The 23039-nt window shown below is 46.8% G+C and overlaps 1 protein-coding gene across 14 annotated transcripts in view; it reads left to right on the top strand.

Moving 5' to 3' along the window:
* Window positions 1-18920, top strand: part of PAK6 (p21 (RAC1) activated kinase 6) — a 44917-nt gene extending 25997 nt beyond the window's left edge. For all 14 annotated transcript variants that reach the window (XM_064453108.1, XM_064453098.1, XM_064453109.1 and 11 more), the window contains 8 exons: window positions 1424-1632; window positions 6080-6697; window positions 9904-10395; window positions 10651-10784; window positions 13601-13727; window positions 13922-14047; window positions 14697-14831; window positions 16819-18920. In XM_064453108.1, the coding sequence (XP_064309178.1) occupies window positions 1429-1632; window positions 6080-6697; window positions 9904-10395; window positions 10651-10784; window positions 13601-13727; window positions 13922-14047; window positions 14697-14831; window positions 16819-16986 (2004 nt within the window). In that variant the 5' untranslated portion in view covers window positions 1424-1428 and the 3' untranslated portion in view covers window positions 16987-18920. The remainder of the gene's footprint in view (window positions 1-1423; window positions 1633-6079; window positions 6698-9903; window positions 10396-10650; window positions 10785-13600; window positions 13728-13921; window positions 14048-14696; window positions 14832-16818) is intronic.
* Window positions 18921-23039: the final 4119 nt, after the last annotated feature.

The raw sequence follows: 23039 nt of genomic DNA on the forward strand, positions 1-23039 counted from the left end.
CGGGACCTCTCTTGTTTTGATTTATGCCTGTCATCTCCCAGACTCTCCCCGCTCTCCACTGTGAAAAGCCTGGCCTCCATAGAAAAACCTCCCTACCTGAGCTGTCCCTTCATGGAAAGGGTAACTCCCCCTCACCCCGTCTCCCCCATCTGTCTTATGTGAAGAGGTTGTGTCCATCCATCACAGTTATTCAAGCTTTCCCACCTCTGTGACCGCATGCGGAGCACTCATTCTTCCTGTTTCTTCATCTCTTCCCAGTTTTAAAAAGGGCTAAAACTTCTGGCTTTCTGTCTGCCCACATTTCTTTTTTTTTTTTCTTTTTTTTTGCTATAAAGTCTAAATTCAAATTTTGAATGTCTCTTGTGTTTGGGTATATTTAAGCGTTAGCTAGTTTTGGCTTGTTGCAGTTGTAATGGTTGTTCACACAAACTGTCTCTCTCAGCCCCCAAGGGAAAGGAATCTTAGTTTTTAATTTTAGCTTCTTCAGCTACCTGCTGACAGAGTTTGATTTCCACCTACCACCTCCTCTCTCTCTCTCTCCCAAGCCCTCTGTCAAAGCTAGAAAAACTGAAATCCAAAATAAGTCTTGGGAAGCTTTTCCTTTGGCAACAACTCTGTCGTCTTTAAATGGGAATCAAATGTACTTTACTTACTTGGAGCAATCAGAGAGGAGGCAGCCTGAACCCTCTTCATAACCACCCTTCATTCCAGGCTAGTAGTGGAATCAACACCATCTAACTTGCTGGACTCCGAAGCCATTTAACCTAGGTACAAGCCTGTAAAGCACAAATATGTATCTCTTGTATATATTTAAAATGTTTGTATTGGGCAATATGAATTTGTAGAAATAAAGGGAGCCAAGCGGTTGGGGTTCAGCCATAGATGTAACAGGTGTCTGTTTCTGTTCTGAAACAGGAGCATTAAACAGGTCACTGGAAACCCTCGCCCAGCCACTGGCCTGCTAGGTGGTCTCGGGCAAGTCAGTGCTCTTGTTGCCTCTATTTCCTCAGCTGTAAAAGCAGATGATCATGTCAGCTCTGCTGTTAAAGTGCTTGTCACTGGAGAATGTCCTTTATATGGTGTAATTAGATTGTACATGTAATGTAGTTTAGGTTGGAGATGAGGGAAAATGCCTTCCCTGCAGGAGCGGTCAGGCCCTGGCACAGGCTGCCCAGAGAGGTGGGGGTGTCACCGTCCCTGGGGGGGTTCAAACACCGCGCAGACGTGGCACTTGGGTACATGGTTTAGGAGGCCTGGGGGTGTTGGGTTGGCGGCTGGACTTGATGATCCCAGAGGTCTTTTCCAACCTTAATGATTCTGTGATTCTATAATTAACTAATATAATTGATACGTGATACTGCTGATTGGGCATATCAGACCCAGACATGCAAGAGCACTGATGGCATTGCCTTCTCTGATTCAGGCATCATGTTCCGCAAGAAGAAGAAGAAACGCCCGGAGATCTCGGCTCCGCAGAACTTTGAGCACCGTGTCCACACTTCATTTGACCCAAAGGAGGGCAAATTTGTGGGCCTGCCACCTCAATGGCAGAATATTCTAGACACGCTGAGGCGCCCCAAGCCAGTGGTAGACCCTTCAAGGATCACAAGGATGCAACTCCAGCCTATGAAGGTAAGAGAGGAAGACTACTCTCTCCTGTCCCCTGGGCTTTCCTGTTCCTTGGGGAGGCCCAAGTTAAGGCAATGTTTCCATTGCCCCATATATATTTAAATGGGGCTAAGGGTGGGATCTGTAAGGAATTCGGTGGGTAGCAGGGTTTGGGCTTTGATATCACCTCGAAAAAGACAGTGTTAGTAACTTCATCGGAAATAAGGACAGTAGTATCCTTAACTGTAGTAGTGCCAGTGTTCAAACAACCAGCTGGCTGCCTGTCACTACAGCAAGGACCTGTGAAAGCTCCTGTGGGAGCTGACAGGGCCTAGGATGTGTTCAGCTGTTGTACAGGGAAGCGGAGAGGAGAATTCATGGAGAGACCTGTTTTAGCAAGTTTGTCATTCTTGTGGGTGGGCAAATTTGGCTGGTAATTAAGTTGACAGGGAAGCCTGAGTGGGAGAGAGCGGGGTAGCACCAGCTTGCTGTTCATGGATGGCTAAGTGAATGAGTGACAACGGGGAGCAGGACTAAATGAGCGTTTGGGCTAAAAGGGTTTAACAGAAAGTGGGGCATAGTAAATGGGAGAACGTCCTTAAAGCAAGTCCTTCAGTAAGGAGAAACAAGTTACAGACCTCGTAGATGGGTGAATTTAGATGGCTGTCTTGCTTGGATGGCTGTTGATACCGGCATCTGGAGGCGGCGTGTCCATCAGTGACCGCAGGGACCTGCCGTGTGAAAAGAGGCAGATTCATGATAGCCTCTTGGAAAAGAAATGAAAGACGGTGACAGAATTACTGTGTTTAAAGTCTTGCAAGCTTGTGGGAAGCTGTTGTTCCCAGTTAAAAAACCCAAAACCTACAGGGACCTAAAAATGGAAAGGTAAGTTGTAAAATAGAGATGTTACAACTTGGGTTTTAGGAGGGACATAAAAGAAAATAGTTGCCTATCTGGTGAATATATTTAGCTCTTTGTCTACAGACGCTTAAAACGTGGGGACTAAATGGGACTGCATTTTAGTATAAAGCAAGTATTAATGCAAAATCAAACCTGCAATTTAAATGGCACATCAGGATCTTTGAGCAGAGTGCTGATTCAGAAAGGAAAAACTTGCTCAGGAAGAACAGGTAAAAGAAAAAGGGAGGAGGTATTGCCTTCTGCTTTATGGTGTCCTGAATGTGCTTTGAGGTTCAAAATGTAGGAGGAGGTAGGACCACGATCCAGAGAAGACATAAAATGTGTAATAAGAGACCAACTTGGTTAAACCAGGAGCTCTCTAATGAGCTTAAACTGCAGGAGGATTGCTCAGAAGGGTGGAAACTAGGTCAAGTTATAAAGAGCAAATAGAAAAGAAATTTATGTAGGAACAAAACTGGAAGGCCAAGGCACAAAAAGAGATGTTATTCTCGAAGAACAGAAAGGGCACTAAGGAGGCAGCATAAGTACACTGAGGAGGAAGGAAAGAATTTGTTCACTGCTCATTGTGGAAGAGAGTTAATAACAGATGACACAGAGAATTCTTAAATGTTTTAATGATTTTTTTTCTTCAGTTTTTATTGAAAAGGTTAACTGTGATCAGTAGGCTAACACAATTAACACGAGCACGAAGGGATAAGAACGCAGGCTAGAATAAGGAAGGAACACTGAACAGGAAAGGGGCTTCTTTAGATAAGTTACATATTTTCAAGTCAGCTGGGCCTAATGAAATTCAGGGAATTGCAGATCAGTGAGAATAATTTCAATTCCCAGAAAGAGACTGGAACAAATAAGCAAGTAATCTATTTGCAATGACTTCCTAGAAGATAGCAGGGTAATAGCTAGCAGCCGGCAAGGATTTATCAGGAACAAATCATGTCGAGCAACCCAATTTCCATCAATCACAGGGCATCAGGCTTTGGGTCAGGGAGAAATGATAGCTCTCTCCTGTATCTTGACTTCTGTTAGGCTCTTGACACTGTCCCTATGGCAATCCTAGAGCAAACTGAGCAAGTTCTCTCAAGTATTAGGAGAAGTATACTCAAAAGGATAGCGTGAGGCATCACTGTCAAAATAGAAATGTGCATGAAGAGATTTACTGGAGTTTGTCCTGAGTCTAGTACTGGTCAGTACTTTAATCAAAGACTTATTAAACCTGTAGATGATAAAAGCTGAAAGGAGGTGCAAACCTTTAAGAGAACAAGGATAGAATACCCTACAGACTTTGAAAACTAGAGAAGAGTCTTAAACTAATACTGGGGGTCTTTTTTGCCCCAGTAAGTCCAAGTGCAAATACTTTCTTAGACTGCATCACATAGTTGATTATTTCTGGTAAACTTCATTTGAACAAATTCCTGTTCAATGATAACAATCAGTAGTAAGATCTCTTTTTTTTTTTAAAGTGCTAAATTGCCCTATTAGGCCAAGCCCTTATACACAGAGTCCTGGATTCAGCTATCAGAGTTTTTCCTTTTTCGGACATGTACCGTGTGTAGCTCGTAAAGGGTCACTTTTCTGTTTTAAAATTGTAATTTCGAAATTTTGGTCAGTAAGGCACGATCTTTGTAAGAGAACTCCACACAGATTTGGCTCCAGTTTGGATGTTTCTTCATTAATCTGATGCAGTTTTTAAACACAGCTGCAAAGTACAGCTAACTCCCGTCTTCTCTGTCCACTGGGGATGGCACTGACTCAATGGACTAGGAGTGCAACAGGAGTGACTTGAGTCTCATTTTAGGAAGTTTTTAACTAGGAGGTGAGGTGAGCACTGGAATGGATTTTCTAGAGGGGCCGTAGCATCTGTTCTTAGAGATCCCTTATCCTGAGAACAGGTTAGACACAAGTCTTTCTGGAATGACTTTGGACTAACTGGCCTCCTGAGATTTCTTCCAACTTTATTTTGAGCTATTCTTTTTCCCAGTTTGTGGGAACATTGAACCGCCAGTGAGCGCTAGAGGAGGGCCTCGTTCTCTCCCATCTGCCTGTGCAAGCACGAGCAAGGGTGTGGAGGCATCCTGCTGAGTGCTCTGTGACTTGGGGTGTGCGTATTATACCCGGCCCTGCTCAGACTCATTTATGAACTAGCGCTTAGTTGAGCGCATTACTGAGGAAAACTGATCCGCCTGGCATTTTTATGGATGAATTAGAATGCACAGAAGACTATTCCCGCCCCACTGACAGATTTCGGAGACTGGGTTTCTGACCATTTGCCTTTGGTATTTTTTTTTCCCTATCGAGCTTGGTGCAAAAGTGGTGGGAACAGTTTGAGGAGTCAGTGTCCTCAGCGTGTCAGTAACTGGACGGCAGCTGGGGCCGCAGAGGAAGATGCATGTATGTGGTGAGGGAGGTAGATTGCTACGACAGACTGAAGAGCAGAATTTCCTGCCGCACGTGATGCGGGCATGCGATGTTATGAGTCAGATTGTCCTTTCTTCACCTTGTTTGACAAAATCTTCTATTCCGCCTTTCCATCTCAGATGCTGAGCAAAGCGGGTGCTCATTTTCTGCACCGTGGTGGCATTCAGTTGAAATTGTTGCGGCCGCTGTTTTGCACCAGCTAAATATTAAGCTTGGTGTAATTAATTCAGCATCTTTAGAAGATCCCTGGAGTTCAGTTAGCAAACAGGAGATTGCCATCACTCCAGGGAAGGATTTTCCTCAGGCAGAGATTCATGAAAGTGTAGGAGTGATCCTATGCTGTGAATTTCCGTGAAGAAATGAAGCATTCTGGTTCACAGCACTAAAAAAGCTTCTGTAAGCTTTTCAGTTCCAGAATAAACAAGGTAGAGCGCTACATAATACACTGACAGCTTTGAGTGTCCTACTTGTACCGTGCTGTAGCTTGTTTGGATGGAAGCCTTGTTCTTCATCGTTTGCTCACGAGGCCGTTGAGCTGTTGTGACCCTTTGTGCATAATTTTTAATTACAATAGCTTGGCAGAACAGAGGAGGGATGCAGTGCTGGAACAGTGTGGTCTTCACTGGTCAGGATTAAGATGCATTAGCAAAAACCAGACTAAGGGAGGCTCCTTACAATGAGTGCTACAGGGGAGAAGTGAACCTTGTATTGGAATAGCAAGGTGATTTTTGCAGATAGGGCTTAGGGCGTGCTGTAACTTCTGAGAACTAATGCTGAGGATCTTGTTGAGCCTAAGTTAGAGACGTAGCGTAGCACAATTTCAGCACAAGAGAGTCAGGAGTGCTTAATAACATCCCAGTTTTGCTATGGTGGTGTCCTTCAGAATGTGAGCGCAGCAGCAGAATTCTCTGTTCTGGCTGAAAGCACTGCTGCCCCGGACAGAAGGATGGAACCCAAGGATTCCTTTTTTAAATTTTTTTTTTTCCCTTCTTCAGAAAAACAAAAAGACAGAAAGAAACATTTCTCCTTTTTCCCTGGATAATCTTTGGCTAAACAGACAAAATCTAACCTTCATCAAGTTAAACTGAGCCTTTTACAACGCTAACCTTTTCACGCCGTTCCCTGTGTTTCGCAGACTGTGGTGAGAGGCAGCACTGTGGAAGTGGAAGGCTATATCTCCGGGATCCTCAACGACATCCAGAAGCTTTCTGCCATCAGTTCGAACACTCTGAGGGGAAGGAGCCCCACCAGCAGGAGGAGAGCTCAGTCCCTTGGGCTCCTGGGGGAAGACAGACCCCCAGACATGTACCTTCAGAGTCCTGAAGCAGACTGGGCAGACAAATATGGAAACTACCTCAATTGCAATGGTGGGACCAAGGTGACCCGGAGGCAGACTATGTGGCCAGACTATAAGCCCCGGCTGGAAGGACAGCCTCATCCCAACGGTATGGTAATGAAAGCCCAGTCCCTCGGGCCTTCGGAGTTCCAGGGCGCCGACGGCAGCTGCCTCCAGCGTGCCTCCGGTTTGCAGCATATGCCAGCTCTACCGGGGGAGAGTGAGAAGACGGGAAAAAAGAGCTCAGAAGAGTGCTGGCCTCAGCCTTGTCTCGTACGACAAGCAAACTCCAGGCCCTCGGGGGAGGGCAGCCCCAGCTCCAAATCAAGGGAGAACAGCTTGAAGAGGAGGCTGTTACGCAGTGTGTTCCCCTCATCCAGCGGCTCAAACAAGTCAGGCTCTTCCCTGCAGATAAAGGTATAGTTATTCAGTATTTCTGAGCGAGTGCAATGTTGACTTTACAGTTCCAGAGGCTACTTACGCAGCTGAACAAATTTAATTGCAAACATCATGCAGCCATCTGTTATTGTTATGATTAATGCTGGAATCAAAATAGTCCTGGATAGGGGGAATATGTAGTCCGCCTAAGCTTCACAGAATATACTGCTAGGCATAGCTCAAAATGGCAGCCAGCCCTACACGAGAAGGGCTTGTCAGCGGAGCTGTGCTTGCAGGAGTGTAGGCTGGGAAGGAGGTAGGGGACTTACTCAGTTTTGCCCTTCTGTAGTAGTAAAGACATAACTTAAATGCCATTACACTAGCATAAATGTGCATTTGCCATTTGGGAAGTTGCCGTAACTTACATTAGTAATGTATTCTTTTGCCTGTGCAAAATAGAACTACCTCAGGAGAGCTTGTTGGCTCTAGCTTATCTGCCAGCCTTCCTACAACAGGAACATCTCCTTCAGCACCCATAGTGCTGTCGAACAGGAAATCTGAGTGTTGGTTTTTGGTAAGGATGGGACAGCTCGTAGCTATGTCTCCCCCAGGAAAGCTAGCCTGAATGAATGACTCATTAAACTGGGAGAAAAACTCTGGTTCCTGTTACTGGGTAGGAAATGTAGCCCTTCAGGCCGCTGCTTCTAATTCATCCCAGGCTAACCCAGCACTTATTGTCCTTGCACAGCTGTTGGGTGGTTTCAGAGGCTGCGCTGGGCTGGTGCAAGGCCAGGCTAATTCCTAGCAGCCATGGAGGCCCTCGACTCGGAGGAGGCTGGCAGGCACCACTGGCCCAACAAAACTGGCTGTTTTAAAGCGTGTTGCAGGGTGGGGCCCTCTCCAACCCGGCTTCTTGCAGTTCGCATAAGGATCAGGCTCGAGGCTTTCAGACACAACCTTCTCCCTGCAGGTTCCCTTTCCAAGGGAGTGGGATTTTAAAAGAATGCAGTTCTTGTGTAGCACAAACCACGCTCATTGCTGTCTCTGACTTCGGGCTGATCTGTACTGGCTGGAGGCCCGTCCTTGAGTACTTAGAACTGGCCACTTCTTTCCTCTCTAGCCAGAGCGTCTCTGCCGTATCTCAGCACTTTCGCAAGGAGGAGCAGAGGTCACCAGTCAAATGGCGTGTGAGCGTGGAGGGGCTTGGGTGTGTTTGAACTCGAGCTGCTTGTGAGGGAAGACGAGTAGGAAAGACCTTGAGGTTATCTAGTCCATCTCCCTGCTCCAGTGAAGGATCTGCGCCATCACTGGCAATTGTTTAGCTAAGCTGTTCTTAACAGCCTCCAATGATTAAAACCTTAGTCTCTGCCGCAAATGGAGATGACGATGTGTAATCGTGACGTGTAAGAAATGCCTAGCTGCAGATGAAATGGAAAGGGGGTGTAACCGGCTGAAAATGGGGAGGTGGGTGCCTTGACAGGCTGCCTAGGGTCACCATGGGAAGGTCGAGTGCTCTTTCCTTTCACCCTCGTACGGGGGGGAAGGAGTGGGAGAACCAGTGACATCTCAGAATGTCCAGAGACTGAAACGTGTGTAGAGGGGCTGTCACATTACAAGAGCAGGAAATAATACTTACGTGTGGTTAGACAAACATGTGTGAGCTCGCACATGTTGTGTGCCCTTCTGCATGCTCTAGGTTATATAAAACCTTTTTTTTATTTTTTTTTTCTCTCTCTCTCCTGAGACAAAACAAGAGTTGGGAAATAAATACTTCGCAGCCACGAGCGTGTCTCTACAGGACTGCAGGGGTGGAGCTGGTACATGAAGAGGAAGTAACTTCTGACAGGCAGTTTGTGTTTGGCGCTCCTGCGCCGCGATGCCAGGAGCTACTAAAACATACTTTCAGGGCTTGTGTGCCTGTGAAAATGAGCTGTACGTGTGTTAGGCTTATGCAGATTTTACTGGTGACAGAAATCCTTGGTTAAAAACTAAAAGCCATAGAATTAAATCCTGTACAAGTATTTTCTGTCTGAAACAGAAAATGAGTGCTCTTTTTAAAATTCCTCTATTGGCAGTTTTCAGTTCCCATACCCATGTTATTAACTTTATTAATAATCTGTCTGAATTGTGAGAGAGAAAAAGCTTGTCGCTTTGAAGTTTTTATGTTGCCCTATGATATAAAGAATTAGCTTGCTCTTTCTGAAGTTGCTGCTTTGTCAGATCCACTATTATTTTACATATAACCAAGTATATAATGTATTTTATACCTAACCTGCTTAGATGATGTTGAAGTTTAATTAGCTGGCATTTCCAGGGTGAGTATTAGTATTATTAGTATTATTTGTCCTTCTTGGGAGACCTGTGTGTAGTGCTAGCATGGGAACGTGTATCCTGAAGCCACGTTACCACAGGCTGTGATCGTACCAGATCCCCTAAACTAAACAGGGTAGGCCCTGCTTGGTACTTGAGTGGGAGGTCTCCGAAAGCCTCGAGTGCTTCGGGAAAGAGCGCTGCGAATCCAAATTCATCGAAGGTCGGTTTTGGGCCGGTAAGACGGCAGGGTGGCAGGTGACGCTGCGTAGTTGAAGTGTTATGCTGGCCTCCCACAGCGGTCCTGGTTCACGGTGCTTTTCCCAAACTGGAGTGTTAATTCTGCATCTGAGGGACAGGAATTAGCACTGCAGGTACCAGTGGAAAGTGCAGGGAGAGTTTTCGGTAGGCAGAGCGTAATTACCCAAAGGGAATTAGGCCAAGACATCAAAGTGATTTACAGCTTTGGCATGAATCCTCTTCCCTTTTATATATAGGAAGATCAGAGGCACAGAGGGATAAAGGATTTTAAAATTCTCTGCAACACAGGTTGCTCCTGAGTTTTGGTGGCAAGGCTGGAATGCTTTATAACAGCTGGTTTTGTTCTGTGGGTTTTGGTTTTTGGTGCTTTTTTGTTTTAAAGTATGCGCTTTAAAAGGTCCCTTTTAAACTGCCTCAGTTTGGAAGGCCTTGAAGCACAGCACCCATCCTGTAACTGATTCTTGAAAGTCTGCACCCATGGGCTTCCCCCAGTCGTGCAGCATATGTTGGGCAGACCCGGAGATAAGGACCTAGAGCTTTTGACCCCAGCCTGCTACAAAATGTGCTAGGCCTGAGTGGCACAACGTGCAACTGATTCCTGACGCTTCTTTCTTCTTGTTAATCTAACCGTCATTTTTTTCTTTCTTCCACTCTCGTATTTCTTTGTCTCAAAGCCTAATACTTTCTTCAGACCCCAGCAGTGGGGTTCCCCACGCAGCCCTGCAGCCAAAGCCCAGTCTCTTCCATCAGATCAGCCTGCACCCGACTTCCCCAGGATGATCTCAGAAGCTGGGACTCCCCAGAAGTCGCCAACAGTGGAGAAGGCGATTGCGCTGCCCCAAGGCAGGCCGTCGCCGGCAGGGTCTCCCAGGAACCGGCAGACTCAGACTAGTTCTAGCAACCTTCACCTTCCCCAGGACTCTTCTGTGAAAGGGCAGCTGGCCAGTGAGGACCCGGTGGTTGTGACTCACGAGCAGTTCAAAGCTGCCCTTAGGATGGTGGTAGACCAGGGGGATCCCCGGACATTGCTGGAGAATTATGTAAAGATTGGTGAAGGGTCCACAGGCATCGTCTGTATCGCTCGGGAGAAGCACTCGGGGCGGCAGGTGGCAGTGAAAATGATGGATCTGAGAAAGCAGCAGCGCCGGGAGCTCCTTTTCAATGAGGTGAGTACAGTGACAAGAGGTGGGGTTCTGCTGTCCGCCGTAAAGCCACGGTAATAGTCAGTGTGGTAAAAAGAAGGGAAGGGCAGGAGACATCTTCCTTGTAATAGAATTATGCTAGAACCGAGAAGAAAAATGACCGGGGGGGTGGAGGCTGCTGCGGTGTGCTCATAAGGTTGCGCATGCTTGCTTTGTCGGGTAAGATTGCGCGTCGTTAGTGATTTTTGTGGTGGTCAATTGTCCGCTGTGTTTTTACAGGTGGTGATAATGAGGGATTATCAACACGTCAACGTAGTGGAGATGTACAAGAGCTATCTAGTGGGAGAGGAGCTCTGGGTGCTGATGGAGTTCCTGCAGGGGGGAGCCCTCACAGACATTGTCTCTCAGATCAGGTATGCAGCAAACTCCGAAACGTAGACGCTTGTGTTCCCACCTGACAGCGAGAGCAGTAGAGTGGAGATTTCTGGGAAGAACATTTTCCCTCAGAGATCCTGTGATTGCAGTGCCCTGAAACTATTGCACTTCATACCTGTCGTCCATTTGAAGTGTGTGATAATACTTCTGACATAGAAGGGACCTAATTTACAGTACTGATCCCCTTAGATACCCGCTCTTCATCTGCTTGATGACCTTCCCTGTAAAACAGTACTTGTGAAAAGCACTGTTTACCGTGTCTGTTGTATTCTGGCCAGGAAGCTCACTGAATAAGTATTAAAGGGCATGCAGAAATAGTTTTCAGTGGTACAACCTTAGTAAGGTTGAATTTGTGGCTAACTCCTCTGGAGAAGTACAGCAGAGCCCTGGGATCTGGACTCCTTCCCAAACTTCATTGCCTAAAGATAGCAACTACAGGATACTCTCCTAAATTTGTTTTCTGATCCACACCACTTCATATTAATTAATGACCAAAGCATTCCCGTAGGGCAAAGTAGTTGTTCTCAAATGGCCTCTAGAGTCACACTCACAAGGTGCTCTGGGGATGCGGTTATGATGATCGTGTCTTACCCGTGACCCCGGAGCTCCCTCCTCCTGCTTCCGAGCAGTCCTGCGAGGCTGTAAACTGGTGCGGGGAACGCCAATGGAAAGACTGACCAAGAAAGGCTGTAGGATGAGCTTTCCTTTTTTGAAGATTCAGAATCTTAATTGGATTACAATTACATAGTATTGCTAGCGCTAATTGTATTTACTTTTTTTTTAAAATCATAGTATGCCTTTTAATTCACTTACATGCTTTGACTAGCCTTTACTCATGCTGGGGTGGATTTAAGGCATGTATCTTGCTCTGTTGGATTCTCTGTTTTGGATTTGCATCTGTGATGTGTTGGGGAGGCATAAAAACACCACATTGTCCATTGTAACCTCTACAAACCCACCTGTAAGGAATGTCGTGGGGATGCTTTGATGGCCAGGCTTTGAGTTCAGAGGCATGTCTCGGGGGCTGAGAGCCAAGGTTTCACTGTAAGTCGCGTACCTGCACCTGGACAGGAAAAAGAACATTTAGTCCTGAAGGGGGCTGAGTTACAGCGTTGCAGAGCCAGTGAAACTCCTGTAGCTCTTAGCTGGTATTGGAACCAATGGAACTACGGATTAAAAGAAAAAATATTCTGAGGAGGTTTTTTTATGAAGGTTCTGCGTAGTTTATATCCACCAGTGAGCCTGAATTCTACTGTGGGACCCAGCCTAGGTTTAAGTTATTTTATGAAGCCTTCCTTTGAACCGTTTAAGGAACGCTTGTTTTTCCACATAGTGGAAACAGGATCTGTTATAACACATTTATCAAAAGTAAGCTGCAAGCCTTTATCAGTTTTTCCCAGGGAGGAAAATACCCTCATTCTCCTAATTAAACATTTGCTGAAGGTGATAACTGATTTGCATCTCCAGGAGTGAGCTAATCCTCTAGTAATCTGTTTTATACTGTGCAGTCACTTGACTGAAACCAAATTCCATACATGACAAGCTGAAAGTACAGCTCTGGTGCTCAGAGTGCATCAGCCTTCCTCGCAGCTCACGCACTACGAAGTGAAAAGCACTGTTTCTGAATAGGCTGGGTTCTGTACTGGGGAAGCCCCTCTGCCGTTAGAGGCTAAATCACAATGGCCGAAGTAGCCCTCTGCCACCCCTCAGATGTATTTGCCATCAGCGTGGCCGCAGCCTGCAGTGTCCCGGGCAGATGGTCAGTCGGGTAGAGTGAGGTACGGAACACCAAACGAGCAACGGAGGTATAAATCTCTCAGCTGATGGTGCCGCCTCCTCCGTGAGTTGCTCTTATGTATTTAGAAGGTACCTGTGCGCTCTGCACCGCTCGGGCTTCTGAGGGCTCTCTTCTCCTCAGTCTGACTTGCGGACCTGGATTTGAGGAGGTATCGCTCTATGCCCTCAACTGAGGGTTGCTTGAAACAACGGCTAGGGACAGGCTGAGAATCAAAAGGACTCAAACTGGGTACTTCAGCTCTTCTTTGACATACTTCTGGCACCGCTCAGTGTAAATGTGCAGAGGACGCTGCTGCTGTCCCCAGTTACAGCAGGCCATTTTCATTTCCACCATCTTCTCTTAGACTTGATCACGAAGGCTCCTGTGTTGGTATTCCAAACAGCGCGAGCTTCTAAAGATAAGGTTCTTGGTGCTCGTACTGAGTGTGCTCACCGAGAGACTGCTGAAATTCAGGAGCGTCTCCCCTGCTTGTAACCTGTGCTACCTTTGGTTAGGTGTGAGAGTATCCAAAGCGTCTAGCTGCATGAAACCTGTGAAGGATCCCTATATTCTCTATGAAATGACGTGTTTAGATGCTTTCTGGATAAAGTTGCACAATATGCCTTGTGAACAATAGCTTTACTATATTTGCTTAAAAAAAAAAAGCTGTCTCAACAGTTACTGTGGCACGTTGGCACGAAGCAGCAGCCTTGCCTATCGGAATTGCTTGAAACAGCATCTTGCAGAATGAATTTAGATGTAAGGTTTAAAAGACAATTTCTCAGTATTAGACTTACGAACACTTAAACTTGCTAACCAGCAAGAAAAAAATGTTTTCAACAGTAAAAGACAGTCATCGAAGGATGGTAAAAGTGGGATAGTAACGACCATGGGGAGCCAAGATATGTATCTGCCGTTCAACCTCAAAATTGCACCGTGCCTTTAAAGGGGGCCGGTGGGTGAGTCCTGTCGGCTGCCCGGGACAACGCGGTTAAACGCCCGTGTCTTTAATTTCAGGCTAAATGAAGAGCAAATTGCAACAGTGTGTGAGTCGGTGCTGCAGGCTCTGTCGTATCTTCACTCTCAGGGGGTCATTCACCGGGACATTAAGAGCGACTCCATTCTTTTAACGCTGGATGGGAGGGTAGGTTTTCCTCAGACAAATTATGTCCTGTCTCCTGCTGCCGCAGCCTTAGTCTGTCTCCTTATTTCCTTTGGGTTCACAACCTCTTGTTCGTACCTCGTTCTCTTACTCCCTTCGTCTTCTTCGTCTTTGGTGTTTGCCTCCGTGTTGTTTAATAATTATTTTTCAGGTTGGTTGCTTTCCTCTTTGTACAGGTCAAGCTCTCAGATTTTGGCTTCTGTGCTCAGATCAGTAAAGATGTACCTAAAAGAAAGTCCCTAGTAGGCACTCCCTACTGGATGGCTCCAGAAGTTATCGCAAGGATACCGTATGCTACCGAGGTAAGGGACCGCTTCCCTAATATCAGGGGAGGTCGCAAATAATATTCTGAAGTGTCACAGGAAAACAGCCTCCGGCTTTTCTAGGAAGAGCCTCTAGAGCGTGTTTAAAATATAAATACAACTACGACTAGTTTGAGATTTGATTGTGATTATATCAATATTTCCTAAAACAGTAGAAAAACAGGTTGTTCTGCTTCCAGGAACAAGGTGTAAACTTACTCTATTCTTATACCTGAAGCGTGGCACAGGCTTGTCTCTGCCATAGTGTGGACAGATGTTAGCAAGGAGCAGCCTGTGACCTGATACGGATCAGTAAATCAATCAATGCCATAAAGGGAGGGGCGGAGAGGAGGGAAGGCACAGATGGGAGCTCTGAAAGTGTGGGCAGGTGGCAGCAGACTGATTAGTTTTGTTTGCTTGTGCTACACCTGGGTGGTTGATAGTTACTTATAGACCTTTGCAAGTTGCAACACCGGCCTGGGCTCAGTCCTAGGTGGAAAGCTCTCTTTGCTAAACTGCGGGGAGGAGTCCAGTACCATGAAGTGGGTAACATTTGTTGTGGGTGGGGTGTTGTAGTCTTTGTGAAAGCATCAAAGGAAGGGCCTTTTGCTCTGAACTGTATGTATTGATGTGACATTGGCTCCCACAGGTGGATATCTGGTCCCTGGGGATCATGGTGATAGAGATGGTGGATGGAGAACCCCCCTATTTTAGCGATTCTCCAGTCCAGGCAATGAAGAGGCTCCGTGACAGTCCTCCTCCCAAACTGAAAAACTTCCACAGGGTGAGCGTACTGGCAAACACTCGTAAGCCTGACGATTATCATGGGGAAGCATCCTGTCAGCTGTTCCCCTAAAGCTGGCTGTGAAAGTGATCTTGCTGGGACATGTTTCTCAGGGAACTTGCCTGGCCCTGGTGCCTCGGTGGATGCAAGCTACTGCTGACAGCTAGTGGCTGGCTTGAGAAATAGCCCTAATAATGTAAGGTCACCTGGGCATAAACCTGGTAATGCAAATCAAAGCCGCTTCAGGCGGACCCAACAGTTAACATCTTGCTGACGTTGATAGAGTAGCTCCTCTTCTAGGGGAGCAAATAAGGGGATACTTGCTCTTGAGAGTTTCTGGCTTTGCGGTTTTCAGGACTGCAAAGACCGCGTTATGGTCAGGGCAGGAGAGCTCAGTATAGGCAGTAGCTCATGGAGACACGGCAGCTGCTTTGAAGATGAACTCGGCTTCGTGGTGTCTTATGAAAAAGCAGCAGTGACATGAGAAATACAGTGATTACCTTTTAGTCACCACTTAGAGCAGTCCTCCTTTCATTTCAGTCCAAGCCTCTGAGATCAAATAGCTTCTGCCGCATTCTGAGCTACCCGGCCTTTCCAATTAATCAGAATATCTGCAGCTGCTAAAACTGAATTATTTAACAGAGTAGACTGCTGAACTAACAGCATAAGCTCAGACGTCAACAGCTGCTCTTTCCTCTTTGCCTCTGCAACACCAATTAAGATTTCAAGGTCGCGTTCTGGACCCAGCGCTTGCGCTCCTGAGGCGAGGTAACGCCAGTTCTGGTCTGGATGGCAGCCCTGGCTTGGTGGGGTGGCCCCACCACGGGCTGCGGAAGCCAGGGCCATTTCTCGTCTTGCTCTGCTCCGCTTTGTCCAGGGAAGCAAACGGGCTTCCAGCAGAGCTCGGGATTGCCGGGCCTGCGGCCATCTGCCCCGTCCCCGTGCTGGGAGGAGCTCGGCACCAGTGTGGATCCAGCCCTCTGCTCTGATTGCAGCTAATGGCCCGCTGGGGTCAGCTGCTCTTCTGGTGGGGGCAACAGGCTAAACAGGCGCCACCTGGGGTAATCTCTGCCGCTTTCCTAAAGCGTAACTGGATTTATTGACAGAGTGATACGGGCTGGATGCTGGCACTGGTACGTAGCTGCGTTGTGCCTTCTCCCTCGAGCAATCACAGTGAAGCCGTTCAGAGCACTCACGAAATAAGCAATAACTCAGTGTGAACAGTATTTAATGATCTACTTCTAGGTTAAGCAGAGCTGGGAAAAATGCCCCCGATCTAAAATGGATGTAATTAGCGGCAGTAAAATAAATAAATATATACTGAGTTCAATTTTTATTCAGTTTTAATGATTCAGAGGATTAGCACCAGGAAGAGACCTGCAGTGCCTTTAAGTGGTCCTTGGGTCTGGCTACTCAACAGGCTTTTACACACCTTTCAAAGGACAAACCTGCTGAGGTCATTCAGGTTTTTGATACACCATTCTGCAGTTTCTTCATCTTGTTGTTTCAGCGGCATCAGGTTTCCAGACTCTCAAAACCTATTTGGGAATCCTATTTAACTACTTTTTGTCCCCAGTCTGTGGCCGGTAAAAGAATGAATTGATCAACCCTTCACACCCAAAGTGATGTGCCTCGGGTAGCAGGAATCCTGTTGAATTTTTGAGCTGAAATGCAGAAAAGATTAAATAATAAAATGGGGGAAAAAATTAACTTAGATGGAAGGACACTGCGGGCGGTCTTGTCTTAATTTGCTGTGCCCCATTAAAATGAAACCCCCCAGTGTAAATGTCGTGCCTATCGGTGGCAGAAAGCTGCTACTGCAGCATAAAAAGCACGGACACGTAGCGTGGGTAGCACGCAAAAGCGGGGTTGCAAAGGTGAAATGTTCGGGATCCTCGTTAACCAAACCTACCTCAGCAGCCTGTTGTCGCGCGAAGTGTTGCCCGGTTCCTTTACGGGGTTGACTCGGTTGGTTGCTTTTTCACAGACCTCCCCAGTTCTGAGAGACTTCTTGGAAAGGATGTTGACACGGGACCCGCTAGAAAGAGCAACGGCACAAGAACTCCTGGATCACCCCTTTTTGCTCCAGACGGGCCTTCCAGAGTGCCTGGTTCCCCTTATCCAACAATACAGAAAGCGTACCTCTACCTGCTGACTTCACATGAGGGGAAATGCTAGGGGAAAAATAATGCTTATTTTAAAAAAATAATCAAGAGACCACCCGGTCTCGTCCTGTGAATGGTGCTTGGAACTTGTCAGCGATCTTTTTTGAGGATGAATGTGAATACTGTCCTTGCATTCTCAGCCTTTTGGGGCTTCTCTTTTGCTGAAGACAATCAATACGTACTAGATCCACGTAAGACCAAGTATGTGTCAAGACTAAAGCAGGCGTTTCGTGACTTGTGGGTCGCTTCTTCCAAAGAATGGCATTTTAAAGCCGAGTCCGAAGTTGCGTATCTGAATGTCTGTGAGTTCCTGCAAACCGTGGCTGCTGACTACTGAACTGGAACAATATTTCCCAACTAGAAATGTGATCTTTGCTTCCTTAGTTGTACACTGGAGTCCTGAGCTGACTCAGACGTACATTTTGGGGCACAGACCCCTTCAAACTCTCAAACAATGCACAAACACTTGACAATTTTTTCCTCTGAGACTTTTTCACAGATGATTTTAATCTTCTTCAGTTAAATGCGGACCTAGAAGACTGTACATATTTTTCCTGGGGAGCAGATGTGATATGTATATATTTGTTTCTAAATGGCTCTCTTGCATCAACATGCTTCTCTTTTGCTGAGGAATATGTATGGTTTAGTGGTCAATCTTGAATCCATTTCATGATCTTAAACTTTTGGAGGGGGAAACCCTTGGATACAGGCCTCAAACAGACTCTGTGAAGACAGGCGTTCTTGCCACCAGGATCCTGCCATTCAAAATTCACAATATGCAACACCTTGAAAGCTTGTTCCCGTGTTTGGTTTCCAGGCACCTTCTTTCCAAGGCCTTTCTCCCAAGAGAGGCTCAGAAATGCTGCCCTGAGACAGTTGAGTAGCACTTTGGGGTGCTCTAGGAGACTGAATGGAAAAGTTTCGGCTCTCCTGCATATCCCGGGAGAGGTTTTCGCGTTCATGTGAGGCGCTTCGTTGAGCCTCGATCTCCTCTGCTTGCTACCGCGGAACGTCAGGAGGAGAGAAACGTTTGATGTGTGTTTTGTTATTGGTATCCCCTTCCTCACCATCCCTTTGCCGATACGTTTGGAAAGTTACTGGTTGTCTAAACAGCTCTTTCGGTTATTTTAAAATAGATTTAGCTATTTTGTATGATACACCTTCTGATCAGTGAGATAGTCAAGGTCATTGGGCTCTAGGTCAGGACGTAACGTTGTACAGTAACGTGTGTATTGTTGTGAGGTCTCAAGAATATTATCTTTCATGTGGAACTGGGATCCTATTTTGAAACTCCAGATACAAATTTATTGGAATTTAAGTTATTCTTGGGACAGTCCTACTGTCTTGGAATCTAACCTTATAATTGCATTTTCTTCAGAAGATGTTGATAATCTCTATCCTCTGCTATTTACTCCAGTTACAGATCCTGCTTCAAAATTGAAGCCACAGTTGATTACTTGAAGTAATTTGGGATGGAATTCATCTGCACTGATGCCAGCCATCTAAATGGTGGGCACCCAGTCTGCAAAGCCTGTAGATTGGCTCTGTAGGCCAAGGTGAAGGAACACCTCCGGAGGGCGACTCACCTCCCTTATCTCAGACACCTGCCGAAGGATGAAATCGCTCTCTCTCGATACCACTCTGCCTGTGGCCAGTAGAGGGATCGTAGGTGGTTTGCCTAGGCTGGATGTCCAAGTTTGGGGCTGATGAAGTTGGTTGAAATGAGTTCGTTTAGCTCCTCCTTAGCTGCACTGGAAAGTTTTTGATGTAAAATGTTTCTGTATTCCAGATATACTGCTTTTTTATGCAAAAGAGCAGGGCTTTGAAAAGATTTCTAATTTGAAACGAACGATCCTGCTCATCTGTAGTTGTGAATCCTTTGCACTTGTGTTTTAAATTAAAGTAGATCTTGATTTATTCATAAGCCTGTTGCTGTGCTGAGATGCTTTAAAATGTGCCTATGGTTCAGAGATGTAAGGGAAATGTGAACCTTGAAGTCTGGGCTTCTGCGGTTACGTGGCTTTTAAAACAAGAAGAGACTCAGCAGAAACCTGGATCCTGAAACAAACATTTCCTGGGGACAGGGATGACAGGTTTAACACTTAACACCATTTTATACTTTGGCCCAAGTCTGACTAAACACAGTGAGGGAAGGCCCTTGAAAGACTGCATTCAAGTAGCTTATGAAATTTTAAAAACTCATTACCATATTTGTGAAGCACGCAGGAAGTATCCATCCTCATGTCCAATATAGAATTAATTATCTGATTCTTGTGTCTCTCTCTTTACAGTTCGTGCATGGCATATCACCAATTAATTACTCCATTACCTAGATGAGTGCGGAATCAAATATAAATCCTAAGATAAACCTAGATTTGTTAAAAGATTGAAGGTCTGTCTCCAGGGCCGACAGCTCCTTCCCCAGGCACCAGGCAGCCAGTCAGGAGGATTATAAGCAGAGCAGGTTTGTAATTTGCATTGCAGTCGTATTCAGGAGCGAGATTTCTTGTATGCTAAGTGATGTCTAAGTATATAACAAAATGTAGCCTCTTCTCTGAAGAGCTCATCGCCTACTCAGTGGGTAATTATGCTTTGAGATGTTGTTTTCTCCGAATATCTTTTCGTATGTGCTTCCAACAAGGTTACGCTTGCGTCTCCGGGTTTTCTGTTGTTTTGTGTCATGTTTCATCTGAATTGTTCCCTTTCATTTTTCCTTCCTGTCAGCCTTGCTGGTATCGCGTCTCTTCCACGCCGCCGCAGCCCTGGCAATCAGCGTATAGCAGGCCTTTGAAGGCGGCAGATTGAATTTATATGAACAATTTGCTGAATCAAACGGGGAATCTGCGACTGCTGTCATCTCCCAGTTGCACTTGTTTATATATAATGGTGCCTGTGCTCCTCACCAGGGCTCTGTGCTATCGGATGCAGCAGCTTGTTTCCCCATTTATTCCAGAACGGGGCGATTCCAGAGGCCCCTATCCTCCAACCAGGGATTACAGGAGGACCCTAGATTGAACGAGGCTCCCAAATTTTAAGATTGTTCTGTCTGGTGAGAGGGATCCTGCGCCTCCCCCTGTAGCCTGGAGAAAGCGTTTTGCTGTGCCCTAGGCCCGAGTCTATAAATGGGGATAACAAGGCGTGAACCTTGACCACGTGGGGATGTGTGTGGGGCAGGGGGAGTGTCTCTAAAGCACAGTGGCTGCTGGGCAGCGATTCCTTCTGTAGTAGCAGTGTTCACGTCAGCACCACGTCTATTATGGAGGTAGAAGGTAATTTGGGATCATTCAGTACAAATTGAGCCTGAACTGTGGCTCTCAACAGGAGTATCTAGAGCAGCTTGTGGTGTGCAGAGCGGCCACTAAATATTTGAAGGCAAAGTTTCCTGTAACTGCAGGGAAGGGAGCAGAGCGAGCTGCCTGTGCGCATTGTTCATTCCCCAATTAAAAACTGGGGCATCGTAGCTGTGCAAACTGGAAGGAAACGAGTTACTGTTGCTTACAAAGGAGGAGAGGATGGCCAGGCATTTGTTTGGAGCTGCAAAGAGACATCAAAGGCTTCTAGGTCCCTGACAGCCAGGGAGTGATGATAGAAATGAAGCTAAAGCAAGCAGCTACATGCATTTTCTGGCTATTTGCTTCTCAACGTTTTGTTGACAGCATGATATTCATAGGGATCTGCATCTATTCACCACAGCAAACTGATTTGCTTTAGCAATGACCTTCAGGCTTTTGCTCGTGTCTGCAAAGTGCCCTGAAAACGTGAAGGGCATGACGATCATGAAGGTGCCGAGGAGAGCTGCGCTCCCCCTCACTTGCCCGCTACCGCCGGTTCCCACTGGATAGTGAGGGGACAGCAAGGGGAAGCTTTCCACGGGGTTGAGCTTCTCATCTGAAAGTGGGTGCCATGTTAGTCTTTTAGGGCTTTTTTTTCTTTTTTTCCTAAATATCAGTGCTGAATTCTCGCTAGGGAAGCTGCCTGCAAAGGTGTTGGCCAAGAGATGAGCTCAACTGCCATGTCTTTTGTGAGTAATGTTCTGGTTTTAGAGAGTCCCTGTGCAGATCCTTCAGGCACGGTGTCTTGTATTTGTGTCCCTTGTTGTGGTTGGAGTCCTCCTTCGCTTAGGGATCTCCCGTTATTTAACTTTTTAAGGATATAGTACACAGTTTGGGCTCCTGAAAGAAGTATTCTGAGAACTTAGTGGTAGAGAATGAGATTTAGAATACACCACATAAAAGATGAAAACATGAAAAGAATCTAAGACCGTGCCTAAATCTGCTGCTGTTGAGTGTCTGTAATGAGGCCGTTACCTACAGAAACCAAATCCGATGGTAATTAAGACAACAGTAGGGCCCGGTCAGAGGCCTCTGATCCAACTGCCACATCCCCCTGGGGTCAGCAAGTATCGATGGAGCCCTGCCTGTGGTTTTGCTGACCACAGCCGCGTGAAGAAATCGTCAAGGATGTCTGAATTCTGTGGGAAGAAATAGTGCTGGAGATCAGAAGGTGGCTTTTCTCCTCTGGAGAACGTAAGTACCCAAGCGCTGGCGTGACCCCCACGAGCCGTCGTGCTGCTGGAGGGACGGTCAGAATTCATCACGTGGTGGGTGAAACCTCTACGGTACCATTTGCTTTAGTGCCTTTATCTTTCTTTTGGCCGTTTCTCGCCTTCCAGAGATTTCATCACGTTTTGGGCAGAGACAGTATTCTGTCTAGAGGAGCGTCGGCACGCCTGGCCTCTGAGGCATGAAGACTGCTTCGCTTCAGAGGGGAAAGGTGTTGATGCAGAATGTGGTCTGTACTTCTTCTGAGATGTGGCTTTGCTTACAGTTAGTGATTCTTCTGTACGCACTCTGAAAAGTACATTTAGAAGGTATTTTTTTAGCACTTAGATGTTATCCACGTAAAACATTCCACTTTTTCACGAAATTCTGCATAAATCACCTGATAAAGCTGTGTCAGTGCTTTGTTTAATAACAGAAGGGTTGTCCAATAGAAACCATGATGTGGTGTAAGGGTACAAGTCATCGCGGCGTGTTTTCTTCCTCAGGCTTCAAACATCAGAGGATATTAATAACATGAATCCAAACTGCTGAAGTTAAGTTTTCTTACACCTGTGTCATAGCGTAGCCGAGCTGTGATTGCGTTTTGAAATGTCCACACCTTTAAAAAAGCCTCATGAGGAGCATTTTACTGTGGCGTTGGTTCAGCCCTTGCTTTGGCCAACTGACTGAAGCTGCCCAAAGGCTGCTGGAGCACTGACGCTCTGCCTGGAGATGGTGGCAGAGAGAGCTAAAAAGGTCAGGAGAGGAGGGCGCCGGGTTCAGCCTGCTGTATTGTCCTCAAAGCGCTCGCAGGCAGGATGAGAGCGCTCACGGAAGGGTGTTACTGCGCGATGCGGTTACGAGAGGGGTCTGGGCTGGAAAATGAAGCGGTTGGGGAATTCTGACAGGCAGCGCAGGGTCAGGTGGCGCAGGCTGGAGGGACGGGGGCTGTAGCGGTGGTATCTCTCGTCACAAGGGCTGCAGGTCCCGCCGGTGCTGGAGGGCAGCCGCTGAAGCGAGCCTGAGCCCGTCTGATGTGCCTCAGCCCCTGTCCTGTCGCGTGCTGTGGGGGGGGGAGAGGCGCATCCCTCCCCTCCTCTGGCAGCTGCCATCAGAGCTATCCCTGTCCCTGTGAAACATGTTTGTTTTTAGGTGATGTCGGGAGAGAGGAGAGAAAACGTCCCTGAAATCAGGCCCTGCTGTTCAGCCCTGGCTTTACGTGTCTCTCATGCGGGTTTATTCACTGTAAGGGTTTGAAGGAAAACAGTAACCCCTGGTGCTTCGGCAACAAGCATGGAGGGGGGCACCCCTTGTCCGCCTTTTGGCCTGCGCTGGGGTCCGAGTTGCCTCCCTAGAGAGGTGGGGGGGGTGAACCTCTTCAAAATAACCTCTAAAAAACTTGTCTGGAGGGGTTTTGGCCGGCCAGCCTGGAGCGGGTGGCTGAACCCCCGTTAGCCAGCGCGAGGGCTGCGTTTGCTCTGCTGGGTGTTGTGTGTGTGTGT

Source organism: Phalacrocorax carbo, chromosome 5 (genome assembly GCF_963921805.1).
Source record: "Phalacrocorax carbo chromosome 5, bPhaCar2.1, whole genome shotgun sequence".
NCBI lineage: Eukaryota > Metazoa > Chordata > Aves > Suliformes > Phalacrocoracidae > Phalacrocorax > Phalacrocorax carbo.